The 12,638-nt window shown below is 44.6% G+C and overlaps 1 protein-coding gene across 1 annotated transcript in view; it reads right to left on the minus strand.

Moving 5' to 3' along the window:
• The window catches only part of SWAP70 (switching B cell complex subunit SWAP70), a 76,648-nt gene that overhangs the window by 48,019 nt on the left and 15,991 nt on the right, over positions 1-12,638 (minus strand). Inside the window, exon 2 of the mRNA XM_001367493.4 lies at positions 9,768-9,908. Within this exon, the coding sequence (XP_001367530.1) occupies positions 9,768-9,908 (141 nt within the window). The remainder of the gene's footprint in view (positions 1-9,767; positions 9,909-12,638) is intronic.

A 12,638-nucleotide genomic window follows, 5' to 3' on the forward strand; every position in this document is an offset into this window, starting at 1 on the left:
CACCAGAGTTTGTTACTAAAAAAGCAGAGGGATTCGGGCAAAGCTGATCCCCTCTCTCTCCACGAGAGCCTGAGAGCATTTTTTTCACACACCCTATCCCTCTGCCCAGCAGCCCAATGGAAGCACTTCCTCCCACCCCAGGCTGGGGCAAGGGAAGAGTAGGGCAGGCAGCACTTGGGGGGGGGGGGGTTGGCACACAGTCTCAAAAGGTTCACCATCACTGCCCTAGACTAACAGAGCACTAGATTAAAGATGTCAAAAAAAAGTCATGGCCATTTACTTCAAAGATTTTGCCTACTTCATAAAACTACATGGCTACCACAAGAAAATCCCAAGACATAAAAGCGGTTCTACAAATATGTAATCAACTAGCCAAATGAAATGAGGACTGATATAAATCTTAAAACTATAATTTGGCTAGGGAAAAGTTTCAACAGCAGGTAACGGGGAAGGGGAAAGGATGTGGTGGTTTCAGGGACCATAAGCTCCCTAGAGCCTAAATATGACCTATGACAGAGCAGTCAAAATGGCTGCTGCGAACTTGGGCTGTAGTAACAGAAGGACTGACCAGAACAAGAGTGATAACAGCCCCCCTATCCTTGGAACTGGTCAGATGACACTGGGAGTATCATACCAAGTTCTGAACCCATTTTAAGAGAATATTGACCAAGCAGAGTAGACCCAGGGAAGTGGAACTTGTCCCAAACTTGACCCAGCCCCCCCCCCCCAATGGGACAAGACTGGAACCAGAAAAATGTTCTTTTATTTCCATTAACAAGCATTTCCTTTCTTTTCATCTCACCTACCCTCCACTCAAAAAAAAACAACTGAAAGAAAGACAAGTAAAGCCCTTGTAACGAATCTGCATGGTTAAGCAAAACAGATGCCTGCCCCAGCACAACCAACAATGTATATCTCGTTCTGGGTCTTGGTCCATCACCTCTGTCGGGAGGCGGGGGGTACATGTCCCTCTTGGTCCAGGGGAATTGTGGGGAGTCACTGTTTTGGTCAGATAATCACTGTATTGATCGGTCTGTCCAAGTTCTTTCTTTCCAGGATTCCTCTGGTATGAGGGATTCTTATCAGCTCGCGAGTCCCGATTTCTCTGAAACTGTCCATTTCATCAGTTTCATATTCTCTTCTGTAACAGGCCACGGTTTGCTCAGCCATCCTCCAATTCATGGGCACTCCCTGGTCTCCAGTTCCGTGCCAGCCCAAAGGGCCGTCAGACCTGTTTGTATGGACGGACCTTCCTCCTGGGGCTCTCAAGAAGGGCTGGACTCATTCACATTCCCCTACCAGGCATCCGAGGGGACAGCACGGAGAGATGGAAGTCGGCATCAGCAGGCCTGTTTCCCCACATCCTCTGCCGTATCTGGCGTGTTTCTGTTCCGTCACTTCGCCAGCGTGGCAGGTAAGATGGAATCTCGGAATGGCTGTCACTCGCTTTGGGGTTCTAATGATCTGGAGCTTTTTTAATGATGGCTGTGGATCGCACGGCCTTCTGGGAAAGGCTTCTGACAATAGGAAGGGTCCAACCGGCGTGTGAGAAGCAGCTGAAGCGGGGGTGGTCCATCGGATAAAGGGACTAAATACAGAACGTCATGGCAGAGAGAATAAACTGTTCTACGGGACGCGTGCAAGCAAAGCCAGAGCCAAGACAGGAAGGCTGAGTCGGCCTGCCTATAAGAGAGGGCATCTCTATCAATCACTTCCTGGGGAAGCTGTAGAAGGGATTTGCGCAGGAGGTACAGGAAGAATCAGATGCGATTTCTGCGTCCTGACTCTAAGAATGGAGGATGCTCTTCATTTTTCTGAACAAATTATTATTTTTTTAAGCCCTTCCCTTCTGTAAAACAGCAGGGCTTGCAGGGCCTACACAAACAGGGTTAAGGGACTTGCCCAGGGTCACGCAGCTAGGACGTGTCTGAGGTCACACTTGAACCCAGGTCCTCCCAATTCCCAGGCCTGCCCCTATCCACTGGGGCCCTCGTGGACTGGTGTGAACAATGAAGGCTGGTTTAGCATTAAAGTTTGAAAGATTCGTTTTTTATTTTCATTTTAATGATTGTTTCAACATCTTTAAAGGTCTGAAACATCATTAAATGATTAAGTTTAACAATTTAGTCACTAACAGTAATTCCTACGTTCTGCTCCGAGTCCCTTATTTAAGTGCACCACAGGGTGGAATGCCTCTTCCTCCATTTGTTCAGACGGAGGGTACCAGCCCATGCGTTTTATCAAGCAATGAACGACCAGAGGAAATGACTCACCCATCGTCACCCCACTGGGGACTAGATCCCAAGTCTCCTGACTCACAGAAGGGTCAGAAGGCGCTTGGTTTCCACCTGATCTAACGCAAACCTAAATAATCTCTCTTTTTCCTTAACCCTCACCTGCCATCTTAGAATCCACACTGTGTATTGGTTCCAAGGCAGAAGAGCGGTAAGGGCTAGGCCATGGGGGTCAAGTGACTTGCCCAGGGTCACACAGCTGGGAAGCGTCTGAAGCCGGCCTAGAACCCATGAAGATCAATGTTCCCAACGCCGGTCTGGTGCTCCGTCTCTGCCTTGCTGCCCAGGAGCCCCTGACGCTCGGGGCAGCACGCCTTCTCCCTCTAACCTCTCGGGCCAGTTTCCTCCTCTCTAAAATGGGGGCCCCTGCAAATGCCACTAGGGGGTCCCCAAGAGGCGGGGGGAAAGTCTCCTGCCAGCGCCGGGGTCTGGAGGGCCGACGGTGGTGGATTCTTAAGGGCGCTGCCCGCCCTCCGTCCACTTGGGCAGCCTAACTTGATGGCTAGTGTAGCCTCCAGAAGAGCAAAGCAGCCAGTTGTGCAGGGCCCTCCAGGCTGCCTCCAGGGAACGGCACCCCCAGGGCATCTCGGCATCCCCTCCAGGCACGCCGAGGCTCTCCCCTCATTACCAACCCTAAGCACTCATTTCTGCTCCTTCTAAATCCAGGCCATGGAAACCCGGGCTGCTTTCCTGGGCCTGGACCAGCCGGCTAAAGTCCACCCCAGGGGGCTGGGCCCCCCGCGAACAAGCGCTCCCTGGGCCACCTCCTCGTCCTCTAGCCGGGGATTTCGGAAACGCTGGAGCGGCCCTGCGGCTCCCCTTTCCTTTACAGTGAGAGCTTGAATGTGGTGACACTGACGGGACGGCCCCAGGGACAGGAACGATACTGGGGAAGCAGCCACCCGGGCAGGCCCCCCGCTGAGCAGAGGGGTGCCCTGAGGAGGAAAGCTGTGGGGGACAAGTGGGGGGCAGCCTGGGGAAGAGAAGGCTCAGGGAGGGTGACCCGTGCTTGCCAATATTTACGAGAGAGCCCCCAGGACGGCACCGGGCTCTCCTCAGCCCAGGGAGAGGGTCAACGAGCGAGGGCCTCCCGCTCTGGCAGGTGAAATGGCCTGCTCTCAGCCACACAGCAAAGGAATGGCCTGTGTTACTGCCTAAAAAAGAAAGCTCCTAGTTTTATGTATTCATTCAACCTTTTTCTTTTCAACGTTGTTCATCTCCTCTTTGATTTTCAAGATGTTTGTTTTGGTATTTAATTGGAGGCTTTGAATGGGCCGGTTCTCTAAATCTGCTCAGATCATTTTCTCCATCCACCCCCTTCCTCCTCCTCAATAGTCCGATTCCCTGCCCTTTCCATTTCCATGAATCCTGATAATAAGGTGCTGCGTCCTGAGACTTCTATGCAGATATTTGTGTGTGTGTGTGTGCGCGCGTATCACACAAAACTGGAAGCCTCTCCTCATGTCAGAATGTAAATAGTTTATCTTTGTTTAGGCCCTGACGAGGTTTGGTTCGCATCACCTCTTGACACCTGTGTTTGCATTTCAAAGTTTCTATGCAGCTTTGGTCTTTTCATCAGAAATGCTTGGAAATCCTCCATTTCATTAAAAATCCTTTTTTCCCCATATAAGGTTACACTTTGTTTTTCCGGGTAATTTAGTCTTGGTTTTATCATTATAAATTATACCCATATCATTATAACAATAATTCTACATTATAAACGTAGGTAGTAGAGCCAATTTATATATATATGTGTGTGTGTGTGTACATATATATATATACACACATATGTATATATTTTTAAAATATCATCTAACAAAAAATAGAAGTTGAACAAAATCTACGGAAATGTCCACGCGTCACCGTGGTAAATAACTAAGAAAATGGAAACGGTGCCTCCCACGAGGTCTCCTTCCCTGTCCGAAAGGCTGTAGCCAGATAGCAGCTGTCAATCAACAGACTGCTTATGTTAGCGTCACCTTCTAACACTGCCACTTCTGCCTCCTCCTTCACTGACTCAATCAACTGCCTGCATGTAAGACAAAAGAGTAAAGCTCGGAGGAGATTCCTCTGGCTCTGTGAAGCTTCTGCTCTTAGAGGGAGAAGACTATCCCCGATGACTCTCTCACACAAAAACACTGAAGTATATGCGGGATGAGAAAAGCACTTGGAGGACCAAGAAGGGAGGTGGTCCAGGGAGGACGCATGAAGGAGGGAACCTGAGCCGAGCTTTAAAACGGAGCTGTAGACATTGAAAGGTGGAGAGGAAGGCTGAGCACTGCAGGCTCTGGGGATCCTGAACAAAGGCGCAGGGCCTTCTGGAGGGCAGACCTGTTTGGCTGGAGCATCAAGTGTGTGCAAGGTGTCCGATGAAACGAAGCTAGCAGGTAGCGTGGCACCAGCGTAGAGAATGAGGTCAGAGAGGGAAGTTCTGAAGTTTATCCCAGAGGCAACAAGAAAGCACAGCAGGCTCTTAGCAGAAGAGTGGCGTGACTTCTTTTGAGCACAGGAGAGATTATTCCAGCAGCAGTATGGAAGGACACGTTGGAGGGAAGAGAGAAAGGAGAAAGGAAGACGACTGCTGCCATCATACACGTTGCACACTGGCCTAGCAATGTGAGGCAAGAGAGGAGAGAATGGACGGAGCTCACCGCTGCAGGAGCAGTCACCCATCGCCTCCTCCACCCCCAAGGTGGCTGCCATTTCTCTTGGCGCTACAACAGACAGACGGCCTCCCCATCGGTCATGGCCACCGTGTCCCAACCCTCCCCGACCAGCAGTCACTCTTTTCCCTTCCCAGAAAACACCTCTACATACATCAGCTGGCTGCCACAAATGACGCTATTTCTGTATGGGGAACAAGACTGTTTCCATGCAGAACTCCGTCGGGTTCTCCTCCAATGTATGGAGTTTTCTGGTTTCCTGATACTCTGTCCTGAAAGTACAGGTTCCAAATGCTTCTGCCAGGCTGGAAAGGCTTCAAGTACTGTCTCAGCAACAGGCTGTCTACTTTCTTTGAACTCTCCCAGCTAAGGACAGACAGGCTCATCACCAAGAGCTTGATTCCCGGGAAATGAATTCTCTGACCATGTCAACCCATAAAGCAAAAACACACAATCACCCTTAGACCTATGCAGATAACTTTAGCAGTAATGGTGGAAGAAAAGGTAAGAGAGAATCAAAAGCATCCAGTTTTTAGCCCATTAATTTGGCTGATGATACTCGAATGTGAGATAAACCACTGGAGGAAATAAATCATATTAATCTTGACATTATTGCTAAAAATCAAAGCAGAAGACAATGGGAAATTATAGCTAAATGATGCTCATAGATTCAAGGAAGGAAGGAAGGAAGGAAGGAAGGAAGGAAGGAAGGAAGGAAGGAAGGAAGGAAGGAAGGAAGGAAGGAAGAGAGAGGTGGAGTGCTTTCTCCTGTTTAGAAGCAACAAGAAATATTTTATGGAATACTCAGTCATCTCATGTTGTAGCTCTCAAGACCAGCAACTGCAAAAAGGCCACCATGAAGATCATTGAATCTTATGTATCAACATTTGTTGCAGAGGCTGAGGTGATGAAGAAATTCTATGAAGAATTCAATAAAATGCTCCAAATTAAATCAACATGTGTCTTAATATTTGATGACTTCAATTCAAAAGCAGGCTTAGGGAGGTCAGCAAAAATGCTGGAAAATAAGCTACCAAAGGTAAAGATTTTTAGGAATAATAGAAGTCTCAAATAAGTATATTCATTTATTTCTATATGTCTTCACATATGTACATATGAATATTTCCTACAAGAAGAAAACATTAAATATGGAAAAAGCAAAATAGCATCATAAAAACAAAAGATATATTTTAACAAATAGAAAAAAATTATCTCTAAATAATATTCTGTGTACAATCAACTTTTTATTACAAATATCAAATACTAAATTAAAATTAAGGATAAAAATGAAAAAATACGGCAAGCCATTGAGGCAACTTCCATCCTTACCTATTTTTTAAAGCTATTGGGGGGGGGGGGGCGGCTAAGTGGATCACTGGAGAGTGAGGCCTAGAGATGGGAGGTGCTAGGTTCAAATGTGACTTAGCTGTATGACCCTGAGCAAGTCACTTAACTCCAATTGTCTAGCCACGAAACCAGTATTGAGTCTAAGACAGAAGGTGAGGTTTTTTTTTTTTTATTTAAGCCATTAATTAAAAAATAAAACCTACATAAAAGAAAATCAAAATGAACTAACATCATTTTTGAGGGATGCCTCACTAATGTAAATCAGTCAGCACAACAAGGAGACCAACAGAGCCCATAAACTATATCATACAAGAAATATTTGATCAATTGACAAGGCAAAAGCAACCCTGACTTAAACCATAATTTACTGGTAAAGTCTTACAGAGGAATATGAAAGATCATTTCATAAAAAGAAACAGGAGAAATAAATTATCTAAATTTTAGAAAGAAACTCAACTAAGACAGATTACAAGGACATTTAAGGATGAAACTAGAAAGATAAACAAAGCAATGGAAAAGGTGTCAACATTTCCATTTTCCTCCATAAATGACAACAGAAACATCCAATTTTAATCTAATATTACCATCCCCGATGTGGCAGGAGAAAATAGAAAGGGATATGAGGAGAAAACCAATAGTATTGGACTAAAGATAGCTAGAAGGAAAAAAAACACAATTTGAGGGGTATTTAAAGATCAATCTTCCCAAGGACTTCCAGGTAAACATGGCAGCAGTGTAGACCCAGGACTCTTCCTCTCCTCACCACCTACTGATATAGACTAACTCAAAAGGCCAAAAAAAACAAATTCATATATACAAAGAGACTCTACAGTAGGGCACAGCATTGAAGGTATGTAGAATTTGGGCTTTTCCACACTATAAGGGGGTGAAATAGCTTCCATCAAATCACAAGTTGATCTCACACACACACACACACACACACACACACACACACACACACACCGCCCCACCTATGGAGCCAGTCAGAGCGAGTGCACTAGAATCAGTGAGTGAGCAAGGGGCATCTCTAGGTCCTTGGCAGCTTACTAAGACCACCAAACACCTACCCCTGAGAGCAGCTAGACCTGAAACCCCAGCAGGCTGAAAAGAGCAGACCTTGGGCGCCCTTGCAGAGATAGTGCAGAGAAGAGAAATAAACAGTAGAAGCTGCAGAGACTAGAGAGGTGGTCTCAGGCAAAAATCAGGCTCCTTAGCTCCATACACAGAGAGCCTGCCATCCTCACTCAGACTTCTGACTGAAAAGGGAAAGAAAAACCACCATGGTGATGACAATCAATGCCCAGGAAAAACAACTTCCCAACACCAAGAAAAACAAGAAGAAGGCATTGACTCTGAATAATTTTTATGGAGGAAAAATCCAGACTACAAAGGAAATAGCAGAAGAGGACATACAAATAAATGCACCCAAACCTTCCCCCCAAAAAATGGAAATTGGCCACAAGCTCTTAAAGAATTTAAATTGGAGCTTATCAAAAAGATGGAAGGATTTTGGCAAGAAAAGTGGGAAATAGTTCAAAAAAGAAAATAACAATTTAAAGGACAGGAACTCCCAATTGGAGAAATAGCTGGAGGCCACAAAAAGTAGCAAAGACCAAACCAAAAAGAAAAATCAAAAGATTATAGCAGAAAACCAGTCGTTAAAGACCAGAATTAGGCAACTGGAAGCCAATGATCTCGCAAAACAGCAAGAATTAATAAAGCAAAGTCAAAAGACTAACAAAATGGAAAAGATCAATCTTCAAAATATCCAAATACCTTAGGATTGGAAAACATTATATATCCTATTATTACTTCTTCTCCCACACCCCAACAACTGAGAAACAACCAATATGTTACCAACTCCTACTCCTGCTTTTCCTTCTCTACAAAATCTTTATAAAATTAACTTCTGCATGCAGAGATAGCATCCTTGATAAAGGCACGGGAAGCAAACATCCATGTTTCACAAGTGATATTCTGTGACATAAATCTTCAGTCACATAATCAACTGAAGGGTGTAAAAATGATCTTGTTTTTTAACAACTTTTTTTTTAAATGGATTAAGGAAAGCAAATTCTTGCCTCTCCTCAAATGACAGAAAACCACAAGGCTGACATCGACATCATGCAAAGCATCTTTAAGGATGAAGCAGAGATCTCGATGTTCAATGATCCTCTGGTTTTTCATCTCAAGTAAGGCTTCATTGGGAAGACGAATGCTGGCCAAAGGGGTTTGCCCCTGCAGGGGGGAGATATCCAGCACCAAGTCAAAATGGAAGCAGGATTCTCTGCAGATTATGAGATCTTCCACATGCTCCTGCATACAAATTCACTGGGCCTGCTGCTGCCAGTCCTGTTCGATAACTCAGTCAAAAAGGTGTTTTATTTCATATGAACCTGTCTATCTCTCCCCCTGCTTATTAGTCTCTGCTTCTTCTCTTTCATGTCTGCTAAGGGACTCCCACGACAGAACCAAGGGAGGGATAGAACAGTGGCCTGGGAGTCTTATTTCCTTGACTTTCAAATCTGGAATGCTTATACCCATGCTTCAAGATTTCAACCTCAAAAGCCTTGTTACAGAATAACCTGTTCACAAATTTGCTAGCTATCTAGACTCAAAAACTGTTCAAGTTTTAAAGAGAAGCATAAGTTTAAAATTTCATTCCCTGCATTTTAAATTTCAGGATGAAACCTCTAACTCTCAAATGGCAAAATAAATACTCAAGCAAAAGTCCTCTTTCATACTCTACTCCCCCTTGGGTGGAATGTAGAGTTGGGCTTTCCAGTTTTTCTCATGAAAAGATAACTAGAAAATAATAATTATAAAACTGTCCCAACTAACTTTAACAGTGAAATCCAAACACAAAGAGGTTCATTAAATAACTACCAAGTGGGTGCCACAATTCATTTCAATAGATTCTAATATAACTAAGAGGCATCATGGTATATGGCTAAAAAGCCAGCCTCGCAATAAGGACAAGGTGGGTCCAAGGCTCACCTCCAACACAGAAAGGCCATGTGTTTGTTGGGACATCACCTCACTGATGTGCATTAGAGAATGTTAATGGATGGCTGATCAAGAGGCATACCATCACTTGATCATGGGCACGAATATTCATTTGATCACTGGTTTATAGAACCTTTCCTCTCAAAGGTGTGAGTCCTTTTTGCCCAAAGGCTTCAATTTCACTTAAGAGAATGACAATGCGGAGACAACATATGAAAATCTATGGAATATAGCCAAAGCAGTACTCAGGGGAAAATGTATGTCCCTGAGTGCTTCTACCAAAGGCATCAGAACTGTGGGGGCCCCTGTCTTCCTGTCCCCCACAGGAAGGAGCCCTATCACCTCCTGGTCCAGAGAGACCTTAGAGACCTTCCCAATGGGTGGCTACAACCCCAGCCACACACCAGGCCTTCCTTGTTCAAGAACAGGCTACCAAGGGGAGAAATTGGCCTCTTACCTTTTCCAAAATGAACTTGTTTAAATATGGCATATAGCCCTGATTGGAGACGGGTCCTTCGTCATCATCCCGAAAGTGCTCTTCCAGAGCCACGGGGTCATGCGGAACCTTCAGCACCGTGCACAGATTGTGAGACAGGACCTAGGATGACAAAGGTCTTTGAGACAGCAAACCACACTGCCCACCTTTAGGGTCCCCCACCCCCAAAGAACTCCTTTCCCTGGGACAGTGGGGAAAACCAACAAGGGCTCCCCTTGGCCTGGGCAAAGGCGAAGATGGGATCTCAGGACTCTCTCAGCTCTGTCCCAGCAGCCAGGTGGCACCTTGCAAGGCACCATTTTGTTCTTCATTTGTACGTTGGGGAGGGGTGAATGAATCCCTGCTGAGGTCTCTCGAGCTCTCCTACTGGGGTCTTCAGTACAATTCAACTCCATCTGACCAACATCTATTAAGTGTCTCTAACACGCAAATGTGCCCTCTGCTGCAGGGCTGCTGCTCAGAGTCTACCCAAGAATAAAGGAAAGAACACGCGAACACAAATTGCCAGGAGCTGAGGAGAGTGTGAAGATGGCCAGGAGAAGCCCTGCAGAGGCATGGAAAGTGCTAAAGATCACAGAAAGGGATCCACACAACCACACAACCACACAACCACACACACACACACACAGTGGGTCTAAGACAAGACAGAGAACCCAGTAGATGAAAAATAACAGGAATTGTATTTTCTATAGCTCTAAACCTGTGAGGAGAGTGAACAGTCATCAGGCCAGTGGCCAGCCTGCTGGGACACTGAGCTGGTCTGTCTCCAGATCCCTCCCAGCTCTAAATCTATAATTCGAGAAGTCAAAACAAGGAAATCTTTAAATCACATCCACTTTGAAAACAACAAATTAATTCTAAATCTTTCTGCTGAGATAGCTAACCTCAGGTTAAAGTTCCCCTCCCTTCTGAAAAGCTAAGTAACCACCCACTGCCGGCTTTCCTTGCCAGGAGGGGGACTGGACAGTTTCTGGCCAGGGTTTGTTTTTCAAGATCTTTATATTTTTAAGCTTTGGAAAAAAAGAGGTGCAAATCTCCACTGTGCACTTGTTTTTCTCAACGTGTACAGAAAAGGATCTCGCTGAGGGCCTTTCCTACATGCTCCAATGGTTTTAAGGAAGTCGTGCAAAGTGAAGGAAGTAAATACAAAAGAGAGTCTAAATGCAGGAATGAAAGCTTATCAAAACCATGCAAAGCGCTGGGTTTCTTAAGGGATCCTCCTACTTGCCAGTAATGACCATGTTTTAAACAAGGAGACATTTGGGGGGGAATTAGACTGTCCCAGAGCAAGAAAAAACTTGGAGCTCCAAGCTGTGCCCTGCTCTGTGGGGCCCCAAAGCCACTCTGATTCCCCTCCCCCCAACCCTCCTGAAGATAAAAATGAAGATCTCTCTACAGGGCCGAAGTTCCTCTCACCATTCTGAAATGTTTGGGCCTTTACCCAACACAGCATTTACCCAGTAAAAAGAATCGTGGAGAGAAGCTTTCCTCAGCTTTCCAAGTCAGGACAAATGGAATAGCAGTGACAAAAGCACCTCTAGGGGAGACGCAGAGATGTGTTCAGAGAAGGGCAGAACCATGCTGTATGGAAGTCCTTCTTCTGGATGACATTGAAAAGGCGCAGACCATGTCGGGGAGATTTTTGTTTCAATTTAGGGGATGTTAGAAGGGCAGGTTGGGGACCAGACCAGAGACATTCTAAATCAGACTATTCTTATGGCTTACAAAGCACTTTCTACAAATTATAAAGATGGATCCTTACAGGTAGGAGGGACAGGCGAGATGATGGCCGCCATTTTACATAGGAAACCACCTCGGACAAGCTAAGGAACCTGCCCAAGGGCATACAAACAGCTGGTCCAAGGCAGAACAGGACCCATAATCCAGGACTCCAGACACTAATCTCTTCTCACCATTATCAGGATGTCACCAAGTTTTCTACATATTAAGCCCATCTAACAAGTGTCCCTCCGTGGGTCCCACAACTAACAGGATTAACTACTTCTGCTTCACTTATAATTACTAGTTGATTCCTTTGTACTTGGAATAATAATAAAAATATAAAATAATATATTTTATTATTTATTATTATTAATCTATTTTCTTATTTATAAATATAAAATTTTAATTTAATTTTTAAAAAATAATTTAAAACTAATTAAAAAGATGACAGCTATATTCTTTTAGCAGTAATGGTGAGGGATTTAAACAGATTCCTTCACATTTTCTCACTGATTTCCTACCATTTCATGACGGTAATGGACCCAGCCTGTGTCCATGAAGTGGGCCAGGTTACCTGGGATATCCAGACACGGATATTGCAAAACTTTGGTGAGCTGATGTTCCAACCAAGAACTGCCCAGCAGCTGACTGACTTAATGCCACAGGCCATAGCAGAAAACTACAGCTGAGCTAGCAGCCATGAGCCATGTAATCACAAATTCTTGATTTAAAAGGAAAAATCTTTATCTTTAATCATCAGGCTTGACTGTTTTTTTTTTTTACAAACTTGTCTTCCATAAAATTAATTATTCAAGTGGCCATGCAACTATGAAGCATTTTTTCTGTTTTGTCATGATCAAATATTGAATTATTGCTATCCCATGAAGAGATAGAGATTTCTTTATAAGAAATGTATCTCTCCAGACCATCAGTAGCATTCTGATGTGGCTTCTAGTTAATTAGGAGTCCCTGTTCACATCTTCTTAGCCTCTGTCTCCTCATGGATTTGCTGTTTATCCTTTAAGCACTTAGTCAGATCTATCATGAAAATGAAATCAAGAAGCCCAGATAGATTAAATGAAATGAACAGGCAAATCTCAAAGGAAGACA

The sequence above is a fragment of the Monodelphis domestica genome, chromosome 6 (assembly GCF_027887165.1).
Source record: "Monodelphis domestica isolate mMonDom1 chromosome 6, mMonDom1.pri, whole genome shotgun sequence".
NCBI classification, from domain to species: domain Eukaryota; kingdom Metazoa; phylum Chordata; class Mammalia; order Didelphimorphia; family Didelphidae; genus Monodelphis; species Monodelphis domestica.